The 16,741-nt window shown below is 36.4% G+C and overlaps 3 protein-coding genes across 4 annotated transcripts; 1 reads left to right on the forward strand and 2 right to left on the reverse strand.

Annotated features, from left to right (window-relative positions):
• Positions 1-404: 404 nt before the first annotated feature.
• LOC137748877 (uncharacterized) lies at positions 405-2,785 on the reverse strand. The gene is made up of 3 exons (XM_068489066.1): positions 2,759-2,785; positions 2,501-2,662; positions 405-882 (listed from the first exon to the last, which is right to left on the reverse strand). The coding sequence occupies exons 1-3, from the start codon at positions 2,764-2,766 to the stop codon at positions 627-629; spliced, it is 426 nt and encodes a 141-aa protein (XP_068345167.1). The 5' UTR covers positions 2,767-2,785; the 3' UTR covers positions 405-626.
• Positions 2,786-3,356: 571 nt separating this feature from the next.
• Positions 3,357-10,341, reverse strand: LOC137747132 (citrate synthase, mitochondrial). Its single transcript, XM_068487155.1, has 19 exons — positions 10,075-10,341; positions 9,881-9,943; positions 9,698-9,739; positions 9,200-9,265; positions 8,930-8,995; positions 8,698-8,811; positions 8,320-8,383; positions 8,019-8,101; positions 6,283-6,332; positions 6,127-6,204; positions 5,749-5,877; positions 5,618-5,660; positions 5,347-5,433; positions 5,089-5,190; positions 4,470-4,577; positions 4,309-4,359; positions 3,973-4,046; positions 3,810-3,861; positions 3,357-3,718 (listed from the first exon to the last, which is right to left on the reverse strand). Exons 1-19 carry the CDS (start codon positions 10,123-10,125, stop codon positions 3,620-3,622), a joined length of 1,422 nt encoding a protein of 473 aa, XP_068343256.1. The 5' UTR covers positions 10,126-10,341; the 3' UTR covers positions 3,357-3,619.
• Positions 10,342-11,327: 986 nt separating this feature from the next.
• LOC137747695 (GTP 3',8-cyclase, mitochondrial) lies at positions 11,328-15,565 on the forward strand. Of its 2 annotated transcripts, XM_068487852.1 has the most exons (7): positions 11,328-11,641; positions 11,994-12,620; positions 12,739-12,906; positions 12,994-13,185; positions 14,348-14,416; positions 14,567-14,656; positions 14,787-15,565. In XM_068487852.1, exons 1-6 carry the CDS (start codon positions 11,549-11,551, stop codon positions 14,648-14,650), a joined length of 1,233 nt encoding a protein of 410 aa, XP_068343953.1. In that variant the 5' UTR covers positions 11,328-11,548; the 3' UTR covers positions 14,651-14,656; positions 14,787-15,565. The 2 variants fall into 2 exon arrangements, with proteins under 2 accessions (XP_068343953.1, XP_068343954.1); XM_068487853.1 differs by lacking the exon at positions 14,787-15,565 and having other exon boundaries at positions 14,513-14,646.
• The last annotated feature ends 1,176 nt before the right edge of the window (positions 15,566-16,741 follow it).

Raw genomic sequence — 16,741 nt, forward strand, 5'->3', positions numbered from 1 at the left:
AAAACCATCGAACACGAGAGAGAGAAAAGTGACACCAATAATTTCAATACTAATTAAACAATGGTCACTTGGATGATGGCAGATGTCATGATATGTATATTTTTATGTACACATTATACATTATATATGTTAGTCATTGTGTTGTGGGTCCCATTGATTAAGACTAATCACTTATCTTTTATCATGTACACTAAATGTATACATATGACTGACCTAATCACTTACCTTAATTTGTTATCGACTGGAGACTTAAGACTTGTATCATGCAAAATGCAATGCATCCATGGCAAACTTGATCAGTACCCCACATCTAACTTTTATCCGACGAAGTCGATTCCGCATCTGGATTAGGTAGTTAGAACATTTCTCCTCAATCTTTCATTTGTGATTGACGTATTTTACCACTCGACAATACAATACATTGCACGTAACTATGTGTCCTTGTCAGGTGTTGTATTGGATTCTACACAGGTTTCAGGTTTTACATTGCACCATCCATCCACCCAAGTCAGTCTACAGAAACACCGAAGAATGGAATCATAAATTTGCAATCCAATAAAACACGTTTGCTATTCATAAATACTTTCAGCATAACGATCGAACAAAGTTGAGACGGAATTATGTTCCTATTTTGACGGAGGCAACCTAAAAAGAAGACTAATCACCCACATTAGGATCGATCCAAGAACCCAAAACACGAGAAAAAGGACTAGAAATCCAGCCAAAATGGTTAGCAGAGGAGGGCCCTGGGGAGCAGGATCATTCGTTTCAACCCCACCTGATTTATCTTTGGTCGAATCTCCATCTGGAGGGTTGGAGTTTGATGCAGACACAGCGTGCCTTGTTTCCTTTATTTGCAATCCCAAAACATTCTTGTTGAACCTGTTAAAAGAAAGTAGCTAACATTAGGATATTATACAGCAAACCTATTATAGTTGACCAAAAATTGACCCGTACAAATACAGTATATGACAAACAACCATCATATTTTCTACTTGTTCGGACAACAAATCAAGCAAACAACTAAGTTTACAGAATGAAGTACCAACCACGATACTCATATCAATTGTTCAGAAAGTAATTACCAACCGCGGAAAATAGTGCTAGTTGTCAAGGTATATATTGAGACCCCATGGCCATGGTTACGAAGCACTTTCTTCCTCCTTGACGGACACTATCCACAAGATCAAAACAGTCCATCCGCATTTGATTTGGATGTGACCCAGCAAGTAAGTGACAAAACAACATTCATCCATAAAGTAACAATTCTTCTGAAATCTGGGGTCTTGGTGATATAAATGAAGTCAAATGTTATTGAGAGCAGCCAGCACCCTAGGCTTATTTTTGGTCAAAGCACGAATGTTTAAAGCCGCTATAGGCTACTTAACCAAAACATGATTGTTTAAAGTTATTACATTACATCAACATAATGTCTATATTTGTGAAAATTAGTTCTTCAACTTTTACCATAGTTTACAATTGCTCTCATGACTAAAAATTTGATAACTGAGGTCCCTAAGTTTAGCAAAATGTGCACCATTGGTCCCTATCATTAACTTCCGTCAAAGGTTTTGTTAGTTTGATGACGTAGAACACATGTGGGTCCCCACTTTTTGAACGCGTTCATGGACCAAATCTAAACTAGAGTGAAAGTTAAAGGGCAAATTGTGAGTCACACGTCCTGCCATGTAATCAAATTGAAGGAAGATCTCATAGAAGGCGTTTTGTTAAATTTGGATTACAATTAACGAATTTTTAGAGGGGGTATTCAATTGGGAATTTGAGATAGTTTAATGGATTTATAAATTCATGGATTTTGATTCAATTCTCTCGAAATCTCATGAGGAGATGTGAGATTTGTGGATGCTTAAAATACACCACAAAATTTCTACAATTCCTTCTAATTCCTAACACTTCCAAATTATTTAAATTCTAATTCTAATTGAATACACCTCGAATGTTATAAATTTCTTTAAAATTCTAATTGAATACACCCGGATTTCAAAATATTTTAATAAACTATCTTAAAATCCTGATTGAATACACATTGAATTTCAGATAATCACTTAAAATCTAGATTGAATACGAATTTATTAAAAGAATTAAAATCCCTAAAATCCCAATTGAATAGTTTAAAGAACAAATCTGAACTATGCTAAAAGCTCAAAATCCCAATTGAATAGCTTAAAGAACAAATCTGAACTATGCTAAAAGCTCAAAATCCCAATTGAATAGTTTAAAGAACAAATCTGAACTATGCTAAAAGCTCAAAATCCCAATTGAATAGCTTAAAGAACAAATCTGAACTATCCTAAAAGCTCAAAATCCCAATTGAATAGTTTAAAGAACAAATCTGAACTATGCTAAAAGCTCACGACCAATTCTAAATTTTATTCCCCAATTAAATTACTAGAGAATGCCCTGAAACTAGACTAGTGGTCTTGATTCTCATCCGCAAACAACGGATATAATATTGCTCAGAATTGAGAAATTAAACTACCTGAAATGGATAGTCGGTGGTGCTGCTGGTGCTTTAACGGCGCTGAGTTTGAGGGAAGTCTGAGGTGCTACCGCGCTTGGACGAAGCAGAAGCCGCCGGCAATCAGAATTATGGGATGGTCGCGCTCCGCCTCCACCCAACAACACAGATCTTGCCATTTTCCTGCACTTTCACACAATCACACAACGAACAACCAAGTATCACACGTTTGGACTTTCTTCAAAATAATTTTATTTTTTTTGGGCCTCAAGTTTTTACCATTTCATAGCAAGTTTTCACCTTTTTCCATCCGTCCAAAACTGTTTTTTCCTTTATTTTGTTTTTATAATTTCGGAAATTACGTGGAGCTCCTTTTTTTTTATTTAATTTCTTTTGAACAGTATTTTTCACACATTTATTTTTATGTTTTACACATCTTCGTTAATTTTTATCGATTAATCTTTTTCCATTCATTTTAACGATCAAAAATTTAAAGAGATATATGAGAAATAAAAACAAGTATACAGACACCACTACTTTTTTTTTTTGGTTTTTTTTTTTTTTTGTTAAACATGGAGTTCGAGGAAATCGGGTGAGAGTTGTAACCACTGACCAAGGGCTAGGCTTGACACATTTCTTTTCGATTTTGTTCTCTTCAGACCAGAAAGAGAAAAGGCATTGGCCAAAAAGAACAAGAGATGTAGGTAAAAGGAACCACGGAGTTTACCAGATTAACCGACGACAAGGAACAGAGGACAAAGCATAAATTAACAACATACAAAGAAATAATTTTTTTCTTTTTTGCAAATTCATACCAAGTGGCAAGCGGCGAGAGCAGAACACGCGTAAAAAATAAAATGCATAAAACTTGTGGAAATCTTTAAACTATACGATTTATTCGAAAAGCTCCAATCTGTTTATTAAAAGAGCAGCAAAACCCCCTGCACCTATGTCACCTCAAAATTCCTTCAAAGTAGTTGAAAATGCTCAAGTGTGTGCGTGTTAAGGTTTTCATTGAACAATTTCTCAACTAAAACCAACAGAAACTGACATTTTTACACCACCGTTACATCCTTCACAAAGCCATCAATCGGGAGCAATTATTACTCAAACAAGCGATTTCATACAGCACTCCATTTCTCAAGACGAAGCTGCTTTCTTGCAGAAATTCTCAAGCGATTCCATCGTAACACTTTTAGGCCTTTCGAGAGGCAAACCTAGAGCTCGGTCCCATATCAACTGAAACAAACCAAACCAAACCAAACCAAGACAATACATTAAGATAATGAAATTTTAACAATTTGTAATAAACTAGAGAGAGGGAGCTAACCTGAGAACCAATCCCTATACTCCTCGACACACCAAAGAGAACAGTAAAATATCTGCCACAGTTGAATTTCAAGTACATTATCATCTCCAAACAGGTGCCGCTTCAGAATATCATGGACCATCACCAGGAACAACGGAAGAAATAATAACATGAAATATCATACCTTGCCTCAGTCAAACCAAAATGGTTCAACAGAACTCCACTGTGTGCATCTACATTGGGCCATGGGTTTTTAACCTACGAACATGATAAAATCCCAGATACAATCAGCATCAGATTGCTCCTCAGTTTAAATGGAAAAGACAGATATAATGATTGTGAAAAATTATCAATTTCTCACTCAGCTTTAAGCGAAAGATCCTAGCTCAAGCACAATAAAAGATTTTGCACTTCCGTTGGTACATAAAATAATTAATTTCAAATCTAAAGGATTACGGTATATTCTGAGAGGCAAAGATATAACATATTTTACTTTCATAAAGTAAAGTTATTAAATTACCTTGCCTAGTTCGGTAAGTATGGGAGGCACAACTTCATAAAGCTTGGAGACCTGTTTAAGGTAATGGATAAGTGAGCTCATAAAGGATGGATGCAATTACAACTACAATTAATAGTGTGCATAAAAAGCGTACACCCTTGTGCAATCAGGGTTACACCTACCAACTGAAACAGCGGATCATCAGGCATGTGTTTCAATGCAAACTCCCTTTGACATGTGTATCGTGGGTCTGTTTTACGCAAGACCCCATGTCCAAAACCAGGAACGACCTGCAATATGAGAAAAAGAGGAGAGGTGACAACTAGAGACAAGAATTTAGCAGCTCATCAAACAATGGTGTCAAACGAAGTTTCAAAAATATTTCAAATGGTGAAGATTCAAGAAAAGTGAAAGTCCATTTTGCTTAGGGAATGAAAACACAAGCTAATGAGGTCTGATGAGGCAACTTCCTTTGCAAGTTTAAAACTTCTACAAAGTCACAGGTAGAATAGTCAATCACCTATTAGTTATGACTACCTATTTTATTTTATTTTATCTGTTGGATGACAGTACTAAGCTCAGTAGACGAGTTCTGACAAAGATTGAATGGTTTAGCCAATTTTCTGGCAGAAAATGTCAACGAGCAAAGATGCATATTGCTCGTTAGATAATAGACCCATACAAAAATAATAATAAATTCATGAGCTAAGAATCAACCGTGCATGTTTAGTACAACAAGAGAATAAACTAAACATGGGCCACATCTAAATAGATTATTTAGGTAAAAGTTAATGGCTTTACCTTCCCACTTTTTAACGTTTGCCAGACATAATCTTTCAACTGCTCGGTAGTTACATTCTCTCCAACTTCATCTACCACAGATTTTATCCAAAGCAATACTTCCTGCAATAAAACAGTTCCGTATGAGGAAAAGAGAATACATGTTGCAACATGCACCCTTTCTAAACAGCAATACCATTTTTTGATAAACAAAATATAGTTCCCGCTTTTATTAGAATAGACAAATGGAAACAACCAGACAAAAGAAAAAAATAATACCTGATTAGCCAAACCATGGAGTGGGCCAGCCAAGCCATTTAAAGCAGCTGCAAATGAAAGATACGGATCTGAAAGTGCACTAGCAACCTGTATTCAGAAGGTAACATCAAAGAACATATACATCCGCATCCAAAATTGGAATAAATATCAAGTTATCGATCAAACTCACATGATTCACATTTTTCAAGATGAAATGATGTTAACTAGAGTCCTCGTTACCAATGTATAAGAAAATAACAAGGGAAAAAAGAACAAAAATTGGGTAGCTTACCAAGTGTCCCGTGTGAGCACTGACATTCCCACCCTCATGATCACTGTAATGCATTATTACTTAAGAAGTCATATAACTTGAAACCAAAATAATATATCATAAATGTCCTGGAAAGAGAGGTTTATACAAACCTATGGATGGTGACATAAAGCCTCATGAGCTCATGCACCTTGGGATCGTCAAAACCCAGCATGTGTGAAAAATTTGCACCATAATCCAAAGAATCATCAATCTGTTTTACTTTTCCATCCTTGAAAATTCTTCAAACCACATGGAGGAAGAAGAGAAATAATGCCACCGACCACCAGTCAGTTGAGAATATCATACATAAGAAACAACTTTTTAACACACAAAAGTTTCACAGATTTAGATTAATGCTGTTCTAAAACATGCACAACTCACAATGTTAAACCCTTTTTTTTTTTTTTTTTTTTTTTGTGTGTGTGTGTGTGAAAAGAACACAAGGTGAAGCCCATAACTATGAGGAAGATGTAATCTGCTTTACTAACCTTCGATAAATATAGGCAGCTACTACTGGCACTTGTGCAATCAAGCTAAGTGAATCCTCAAAAGTTGGCTCCCAGTACCTAAAAATACCATATGTTAAGATGTCTAAAAAGTAATGGAAGACTTAGGTTAAAGAGAAAATGTAAAATCAAACTTACTTTGATTTATGTATCCCCTTTTCATATGCCTTCTGGAATTCACTCTCTACCTGAAAGCGGTATTAAAAAGTGGGATATTTAGTCGCATATACTAGAGATACTCAGAAAATCCGGTAAATGAGTACTGCCAGCCTTTTAATGAAATAATTAATTATTTCATTCACATGGATAAGATTTCATTCTCCTACAATGAAATACAATCAATAAAAAAAAAAAGAAACACTGAAGCTGACTGAATGATCCGATAAGGAATAGTCATTCAGAAAAATTAGCCTCCTTAAATCTAGAACAACAAGAACAAAGATGAAAGACAACACGCAGTATTGCACCACATAATCAGTAGCATGCATCAGCCTTTTGTGACAAATACTAATTGATAACTGTACAGCCAAACAGACCATGCCCAAGCAAGGACTTCATCTAATTACTTGATTGTATGTAACTCATTGTGATAGAAAAAATTGCATAGTAAACTCAGGTCTATTAAGTTCTTATCTCAGAAAGTAATTAGGAAATTTTACAACATAAAACAAAATCTCACATTTTACATATTCAGAAAAAGTTTATGAAGAGAAAATCTGGGGACTCAACACTCCTAAGTTTTCTTACATATAAGTAGTAGCTCTCCAGATCAATCTTACATAATGTACAGCAAATTTTCCTCTATTTTTAAAAGGCGAAGGCACAAGCGAGGGGTTTCATGGATAGCCCCTCACGAAAGCCTTGAGGCGTGAGGCGAAGCCTCAAGGGACTTGAGATTTTTAGTATATATTTAAAATTACCAAAAAATAAACAAAAAAAATGCTTATTTTTTCTTGCTGGTCAATCACATTTTTTAGTAAAGAATAATGTTTTTATAGAAATGTATTATTTTTAGTCTCTTGAAATCTATAAAACAATATTAAACGTAAAGTGTAATAAAAAAGAATATATTGGGGAATATGCTGGATTGCTGGTGAACAACTGTCAATGGCTTAAGTTTAAAGAGAGAAAAAAAAAAAAAAAAAAAGGCCAAAAAAATTATTAAAAAAAAAAACGAAAAATCAGCAAAATAAATCACTCCAAACAACACCGTCTTCTTCATCTTCTTCAAAGTGCAACGGCTCTACAACTAAAACTTTCAGATTTCAACTGAAAAAAATTCCAGATTCCGATGACTTTTAAACAAAAAAAGGCCCAATCGAACACCTCAGGCGTGCCTCGACCACGTCTAGGGGAGTTTTCGCCTACTCCCACTTGGCAGAGGCGATTTCAGCCCTCCTCTTCCCCACCTATGAAGCCACCTAGGTGTGCCTCGGGGTGTGCTTTTTAAAACACTTATTTATACAAACCCTAAAACAAAACATCCTGGAATTGATCCTGATAATCATAATACTTTGCAGTTGGATGTCTGAAATCAAGCAATCAAGACTCAAGACGGGTAATAATGAGAAAATTTGGCATACATTACATCATCAATGATATATTACGATTACAAAATATCAAGTTATTCACATATGCAAACGCACCCTTAGCTAAGGGAAAAGCCTAAAAGAAATGCCCCACCTTCCATTTCACAGTTACCTGGAAGCCTGAGGGTTCCACGAAAGACAATTTGGCTAACCAAGAAACGAAACTAAATGCATGAATACAGAACACTAAATCTGATTTTGACAAACTGTGATTATGGCATAAGGGCAAACGTAAAATAACTGAAATATGAGTATAATGCAACCCTGAGTAGCCCATATACCAACCTGGAGGGCCATGACACCAGTGGTAAACTGGGTCATTGGATGTGCTGTAATAGGCAGAGCATCAATGGCCTTATACACATAATCTGCAATGGAGAATTATATATATATGAGGAGTAATCTTGCATTAATGATCAAAACCAAAGCACTTCAATCACATAAAAGCCTTTCTAGATACAAATATCAAGTGAAACAAACATCTTCGGTAAGTAGGCTTCTTATGAAGACAAATAATATTATCCAATTTTTTTTTTTCATTAATAAAATTATGGGTATCAAAATAGACAAATATAAGCTACCGAACCTGGAACTACGGCACGAGTCCTCAATTCCTTGGATAATGCATCTACTTGCTCTTTGCTAGGTACCTATGACACATAAGCAAGGCAAAAGGTGTGTTCAATGTTAGGATATACCAAAACTAACACAAAGCAAAAAGGAAAACAAAGCCACATAAATAATAAATACAAATACAGTCCATGTTATAGGCAACAAATGTTTTCGCAAAATTTGAACTGTGACATTAACGATGACATTCAGCTGAGGCTAAATATTTCAGGACGTGTATAGGGAGTTAAAGATATGTGTGGATACAGATTACAGTAAATGAATCTTTGTATTTTTTTCAAGAGTGCACCTTCAAAAAATATCTTGTGATGGAAAATGCCCTAAAAAACGATACCTTTCCTGTTAAAAGCAGCCACAGAAGACCCTCAGGCAAAGGTTCTCCACCTGGCTTTGCAGCTGGTAATACTTTCTGGCATTCTGGAATTGACAAACCCCTGAAGCGAATTCCCTGCATAAAGTAGCCAAGACATCCTATTAACATAATCTTTTCAATTCGCTGTTAGAATTATCAGAAATTTATCCACGTTGATTCATAAAGTTTCAAGCTGACTAATTCAAATGCAGACCTCATCTGGATCAAGTAAGGAGGTTTCCCACAGCAACCCTGTCATTCCTCTCATTCCACCAATCACCTACGCAATTTTAGATCGAATCCACACACAGGTTACAAACTATGACCATATGTAAGTCCAAAATTAAGAGTTTATTCAAAAGAAAAATAACAAAGATCAGATGAAGGTTCACTAATTGGCTTTTAGTCGTACAAGCATTAAGTTCTTCCACTGATAACAAAGAGAAACATTCTACAATTTCTTTATGAAAGAAAGATACTTTACCATATCAACAGTTATATTGCCCAGTTGAACTTTTCCATAATCTGCCTTGAGTTTCTTCAGACGTTCCTGTTACCACAAAAAAAAAAAAAAACAAAACAAAAAATACGGGTGTGATAATATTAACATATCTAATATTCATATATAAGTAATTGTTTTACTTTTTAGATCTCAGAACCGCTCAAAGTCATAAAAACTGTTTTAACTGAAATAGACATGGCATAAGACCTCTATTCAAACCTTTCTCCACAGCTAATTCTCATAGAAGAATGAAAACAAGTTAGAGTTATAGATAGCTCTTCAGCACAGATACACTGCTTTTGCAGCAGATGGAAAGCACGGATTCTCACCCATACATTACACCCAGGCATCTCAATAAACAAAGATTGCACCAAAAGAAACTAACTCAAATTATATCGACTCAACCGAACTATCTTAGCATATGAGTAACTAAAAATAAGAAAACGGAACCATTGTGAAAGTAAATGCCGTACAACAAACCTGTTGTTCAGGAATCAATTCAGCCAGCTGAGAACGAAGTTCCTGCATGGCATTGGCAACAAAAACACAATCACAATCACAAACAAAATGATGGTCATGAGCAAGTTAATTACTACTTTGCACATGCTAGTAAATTAATTGAAACCAAAAGCCTCGAATGTACAAGGAAGAAGAAGAACTCACAAGATCTGTGGAGCTCTGCGTTTGGATCCATCTGACGGAATCTCTGAGACTCGACTGTTGCCCCTGCAACCAAAAGCGATCGCCATCACAATCACAACCACATTTGGTTCCAGAAAAATAAAAATTCCAAAGAATCTGAGAAATAATAAAGAGCCGATTTCAGTCTGAATAAGGGAAAAGGAAAAGGAACTCACGAGACGGGAACGGAGCTTGGAAAGCGCGGTGACGCTCCTGAAGAACACCATCGATGACTGCAGCGATCGATCACCTGTCTCTCTCTTGCGGTACTCTGCACCGATCCAACTCAATTACGTATTAAATATGAATTTCACAAAATGCAGACAACATTCCAGAGCCCAGCCCAACCCAACCCGAAAGACAGAGAGAATGAAGAGTCGAGGGGAGAATTACAATCTAATTTTGGAGTTGCGCTTGAAAATTCAAAATGGCTGAAAAAAGGAAAGTACGTAGGGACTAGGGAAGGAGTGAGTCAAAACTCAAAAGTCAGAGAAATAGTAGTGGAATCTGAACGTCAAACGTAATTTGAGACCGACCACCAAATCAAACGCAGTCATTCCCTCGTTTACCTTTCAAAGTTTCAAACCCCTCTTTTCCCCTCGTTCCTTTTTTGTTTTAACATTACACTCCGGTATATTTATATTTTAGTTATTTAAACAATACATTAGGAAAAAAAAATTATTTATCAATTGATAAGGATTCCATCTTTTTTTATCAATTGCCTATTTCACCGGCTAACGAAATTATTTTACAAGAAAATTGGACTTTAATAATTTTTTATTCATAAGTGCTAGATTTTATGTTTCAACAATTGAAAGATATTTGATATCATAATAAATTAAGAATGTGACTTGGACTAATACTAATATTTTATTTAAAAAATTCGAAGGCAATATATTTATATTATAGGAGAGCAAATAGAAATAGGTAGAGCATTTTCCTGGCGGGCGGCCAGCGCATAGCTGTCAACATCACTTTGGTATCTGATGCCTTTCACTGACCGTTCAAAATTCAGAAAAATCTAGTTTGAAAGATTTTTATTTAGACAACAAAAAAGACAAAAGATCTGGATTGTCTGCCTTCCTCATTCCATACCTTTTTCATTCTCTCTTATTTCTGTGATCACGGTTAAATCACGTCAATATTTTACATTCCTGCTTTTTATCTTATTATTTCTATAAAAATATAAATATATGTTAATGTGGCTTAATTATGATCACAGACAGAAATAAGAGAAGATGAGAAGGCATGGGAGCTTAGATTTTAAAGTTAAAAAAACATCAAAAACGTGTTTGTTTCCAATAATTAGTAGAATGAGCATGGGTTGGGCCGACTACTTGAGCCCAATTGGCGAATTTATCCACCTATTGAGAATAGGTCATGGTTTAAAACGAAGAGCTCAAAATTAGCACGAGTCTCCAAAGAAAGGTGCACTCAAATGTCACCCCAAAAAATAAGCTTTTCGGCGCTTGAAAAGAAAAAATGATGGAGAAGCAGACGAGACCACCAAAGCTTCCTTTTCCCATCCCTTCCCAAAATATCCATCATCCCCAAACTTAGATTTAAGATTACTATGAATTTATTTATGTAGGAAAGAAGGAGGGAGGGTCGGTTTCTTTCTTTCATACCTCCACCGCCGCCACCACCACCATGATGATGATGAAGCGTCGTCACCATTTCAGCTTTGCCCGCTCGGCTTTGGAATTGGGCTTGGTTTCAATTTCCAATTCCAGTTGCTTCTTGGTATGTATCTCTCTTTGCTTTGCTTTGTTTTCTATTCCCATGGACGCCACGCCACTTTTTAGCTTTGTTTCTAGCTGAAATCAAATTAGTCTGCAATTCTACCCCGTTTTTCTTTCTTTTCTAATTTTATTTTGCTTGCTTATTCATTTGATTTCCGTTATCAATTGATGCAAAAATGAATTCCCAACTCCCTTAGTTTTGCTTCCAATACTCAACGCAGACTCTGTCTGTGATAGGAGGCAGATGCACTTAACTCTCACAAGCACCCAATAGTTTCATTTCTTGTTGCTCATATCTGTTCTGAGCGAGAATTATATATATGTGACTATCGAAATCATACGCTTTCTATTAGGCCCACTTGGAAACTGCCTCGTCTTCCACCTCCGGAATTGGAATTATTCATGCTAACGGTTCACTTCCCCCTCAAATGAATGCATCCACGCCAAGGATGTTCGCTACTTCTAGCGCTAACTTATCAGAACATCTTCCTAAAAACAATCCTGCTTCTGATATGTTAATCGACTCATTTGGGAGGCTCCACACTTACTTGAGGATCTCCTTGACAGAACGTTGCAATCTCCGCTGTCAATACTGTATGCCAGCTGACGGTGTGGAGCTCACCCCCAGCCCTAAACTTCTTTCACAGACTGAGATTGTTCGCTTGGCAAAGCTGTTTGTAAGCTCAGGAGTAGACAAAATTCGTTTGACTGGAGGGGAGCCAACCGTAAGGAAAGATATTGAAGACATATGTTTAAACTTATCTAACTTGAATGGATTGAAAACGCTGGCCATTACTACCAATGGAATTACTCTTGCAAGAAAACTTCCCAAGCTCAAAGAATGTGGCCTTACTGCTCTCAATATTAGCTTAGACACGTTGGTCCCTTCAAAGTTCGAATTTATGACCAGGCGTAAAGGCCATCAACGGGTTATGGAATCAATTAACACTGCCATAGAACTTGGATATAATCCTGTTAAAGTATGTTTCTTTCTCTCAAACTTGTACTACTATTTTCATTTCCTCTGAACTTTGCATACACTAATACATTATCATGCACAAGTGCCATTCATTATATGCTTTCTATTCTATTATTCAGGTAAACTGTGTGGTGATGCGTGGATTCAATGATGATGAAATTTGTGATTTCGTAGAGCTGACACGTGATAAACCGATTAACATTCGATTCATTGAATTCATGCCTTTTGATGGAAATGTTTGGAATGTTAAAAAACTTGTACGCTACTCGGAAATGTTGGATACAGTGGTAAGGTAGAACTCGGACTAAGAATCCTGCAAATTTATTTCTTAATGCCTTAATACATCCCTCACCTCACATGCTATTAATGAACAGGTAAAGCGTTTTACAGGTCTAAAGAGACTTAAGGATCACCCAACAGATACGGCCAAGAATTTCAGGGTAGATGAACATGTTGGAATAGTTTCTTTTATCACATCAATGACTGAGCATTTTTGTGCGGGTTGCAATAGACTGCGACTCTTAGCTGATGGGAACTTCAAAGTTTGCTTGTTTGGTCCTTCAGAGGTGAGTTGTCACCCTGTTTAAGCTTTTGGCTTAGTACTAGAATTTGACAAGTATTATATGCAGTAAACCAGCGTCATCATTTCCGATATTTTTCTTTCTGCCATGGATTATTAAGAATACTTTCAGGGATGTATGCATATGCTATTTTTGCTTAAGCAATCCATCTAGCTTTTTGGACAGATTGATGCTTACTTTTTTGCAAGTCAAGTGCTAAGTTTGCTTAGTGCACCATTGATACAGGACTAGACCAGAAACATACAAAGGAAAAGAAAAGATTGTGCTCGGTTACTATTCATAGTACCATAGTTGCACTTATCATTAGGTTTTTGTGTCCTTTTGTGTTCTTTGTATCGGGATTTTGGATGGTTTAAGGGCAAGAGTTTATTCCTATTAAGGATTTTGCGCATCATCTTCTTATAGTTATATAAAATCACCTAGTAGTAGTACTATACTCCTTACTTGTTATTAAGATAGCCTAAAATAGCTATTAGCCACCCTCCAGATTTCTCAAACATGCGTACCTTTAAATTTTTGTAGCTCAGCGTAAAGGTGGTCCACATTTTAGTTTTCTGGCTATAAGAAGCCTCCCCTTTTTTTAGGTTTTTCATATCGATTACCGGATAGGCTATAAGCTCAAAATTATTAAAGGGAAGAGGCCATTGTAGTCCAAACTTAATATATAATATATGGGTGGGATGCATTGATAGCCATGAAGGGTAAGGGATATCTGAAATTGGGGTGCTGATCAGTACGGACAGTGACACTAGACTTATCTCACAGAAGATCATAGGCTTTTCTGGCAACTTTGCTGGACTACGTCTATAGAACTGAAATTCTTGATGAACACAACATTATCTCCTGCACATCAACTAAAAGCTCACAAAATCATAGTTGAAATTTAACAAACAATAAAAGAAATTCAAGAAACACCAGAGTAGAAAGTGTGATTCTTTATTTTTGATGAAGATCCTCTATCTGTATGTTATTATTCCTAAATCTATATTTATTCTCCACGAGGCTTTCTTTTTAATCTCTTTTGTTTTTCTTTTGGTTTTGTTTGTGGTCTACTTATATTAGCTTTAAGTTAAGGCATTAGGAATATGTGCAACAGAAATTTTAAATAATACTTTGCTGTTATTAAAATAAGATGTTTAATTTGCAGGTCAGCTTAAGAGATCCTCTTCGTGATGGTGCTGATGATCACGAGCTGAGAGAAATAATCGGGTCAGCGGTATGTGCATGATAATTTGTTCAGAAATGCTCAGTGCTTCAACTATCGAATTGTTTTGTGTTTGATCAAAAGTTCTTGTTCTCATGCAAAATTCAGCTTTCAAGCTTTCCTGGTTTGGATTTTGAAGCCTTCTTTTCATGTTTGCTATAGGTAAAGAGGAAGAAAGCTTCGCACGCCGGAATGTTTGACATTGCGAAGACGGCGAATAGGCCTATGATACATATTGGTGGCTAATGCTTGGTATGACCTCTATTCACGAAATTCTATATTGGCAATTTCTTCAAAGGAAACATCTACAGATTTAGTGGTAAAAACTTGATCCGCCTTAATCCAGTGAGAGTGATACAAAATGGAATAACTGTATCTGCAGGTTCTGTAGAATATAAACTTGGACGTAGAGAGCATAAACAGAGCCGTGTGTCATATTTTGTAGTGCCGATCTGAGCCTCTCATTAAAGAGTGGAAAGAAAATGTTGGTGCTATTTGTTACTGGGGCTGCTGGCATCTGGATAAGCAAGCAGTGAGATACTTGAGCCAGGACAAGAAAAAAGATGTTGGATTTGTACTTTTAGATTTCCTCTGATCTTTGTTGGCATTTATGGTGAAAGAAACATTTTTCCTTGTAACCTATATTGTGTAGTAGCGAAGGAATAAATAGCTAAATTGTATGGACTGAGCAATTTAGCAGTTGTTCGTAATTGTGTGTAATCTTTCCAATGAATAAGCATTCATTTTCTCATGTACTTTACTTGTTCTACAACTGCTGCTCTACAATGGACTCGACGAAAAAAATTAAACCAGAGGCATAGGGATATACGTGGGAGTTCGAAAAAGATTTAAGTAATTAAAAGAGAGAGATGATGAGCAATGACATCTTAATATATGGGATTATACGTAGTTTGCACTAGCCACGGCTACTTAATTAAGAAACTCTCTAGAGAGATGATATAGTTAGTCATTCATCTCTAAGTAAATCCATGGGGATGGAGGAAGATGTTAATCATGAATGAAGTTAAGGAAATCCAGTACTTAACTCTTCGATGAAGCCATCCAAATCTGAGAAACCATCCAACAAACCGTTTATCTTCTCACTGTGCAGGTCGCCTGACAACGATGTGGATGATCTCCCCGCGTAGTTGAGAGAGAGAAATGGAGGAACTGTTAAATAAAGGAGGTAGTAGTATTAATATTCAACAAGTTGCTGCAGGCCATAACCATAGAAAGGTAAGATCCCTCGTCCTCCTCCATTCCCCGTTTGAAGGCTTTCGGCTAAAGCTAGTGACAGAAAAAAGAAAAAAAAATAATATATATACATACATATATATATATATATATATATATATATAAAATAAAAACGGGCATGCACTGCACGGATACAGGTACAATGATTCGAGGGTCTGCATCTGCATGCAACTTAATATGATGTGCACGTACGCTCGAGTGCAAACGTTAATGTTGCAGACTGCGGTTGGGGTGAAATGACATTTACCAATCAATCCATATTCCATTGTGTTGTACTAGAGAAGATAGTACCACTCTTACTGCAAGTCTGACAACAATTCGGCTTGAATCAGCTGCAACATACCAAACCCGTTCAAGAGACGACGGAAGGCCCAGTGAACTAATTCTTGGTTTCACGTGGCAAGATGGTCCCGTTGAAGACTAGATTGCCTCAACTTCACTAGCGGTTTTGTTTGTCCCCACGACCACGAGACTACTGATTGATCGAGCTACCATATAACACATTTATTTTCAGCGGGCGTACAACCACAACCGACAAGATATGATCGGCCTACCAAAACTCATCCCTTCATTTGTTTAGGCCTTTTCATGGAAGATTGAACCACGTAAATGCTCTACTTGAGCCCCCTTCCCCCAGACAAACTTCTTTTTCGTAAAATACAAACGACATCATTACTTTAATATACGTTAGGAGGAGGGGACGATTTGAATGTTAGACACATTGAGTTGAAGAGAGAAATACCCTAACCACCAAAGTAAACTCATACTTGCGAGTCCTACCCGAACTTTAGCTGTAACAAGTCTGCAAAGGACCTGAGCCTTGAACTGATTCTGAATTTCTGATTAGCGCTTGGTAAGGAGTGTGATCAATGATCGATCATGCCCTTGTCCACTCGCAAATTTTTTCAATTTATTTCAATAGCTGGTGGATTAAATGGATAGATCATAGGTGGTGACTGGTTTCCTTGTGAAATTTAAATACTTTTTGGAAAGACCATATGTGAAGGAGCTTGTTAAAACGTTTGGGGATAAATCACTAACTGAGAAATATTCCCCAAAGCTAATTTATACAAAATAATACCA

This window comes from Pyrus communis, chromosome 10, assembly GCF_963583255.1.
Source record: "Pyrus communis chromosome 10, drPyrComm1.1, whole genome shotgun sequence".
NCBI classification, from domain to species: domain Eukaryota; kingdom Viridiplantae; phylum Streptophyta; class Magnoliopsida; order Rosales; family Rosaceae; genus Pyrus; species Pyrus communis.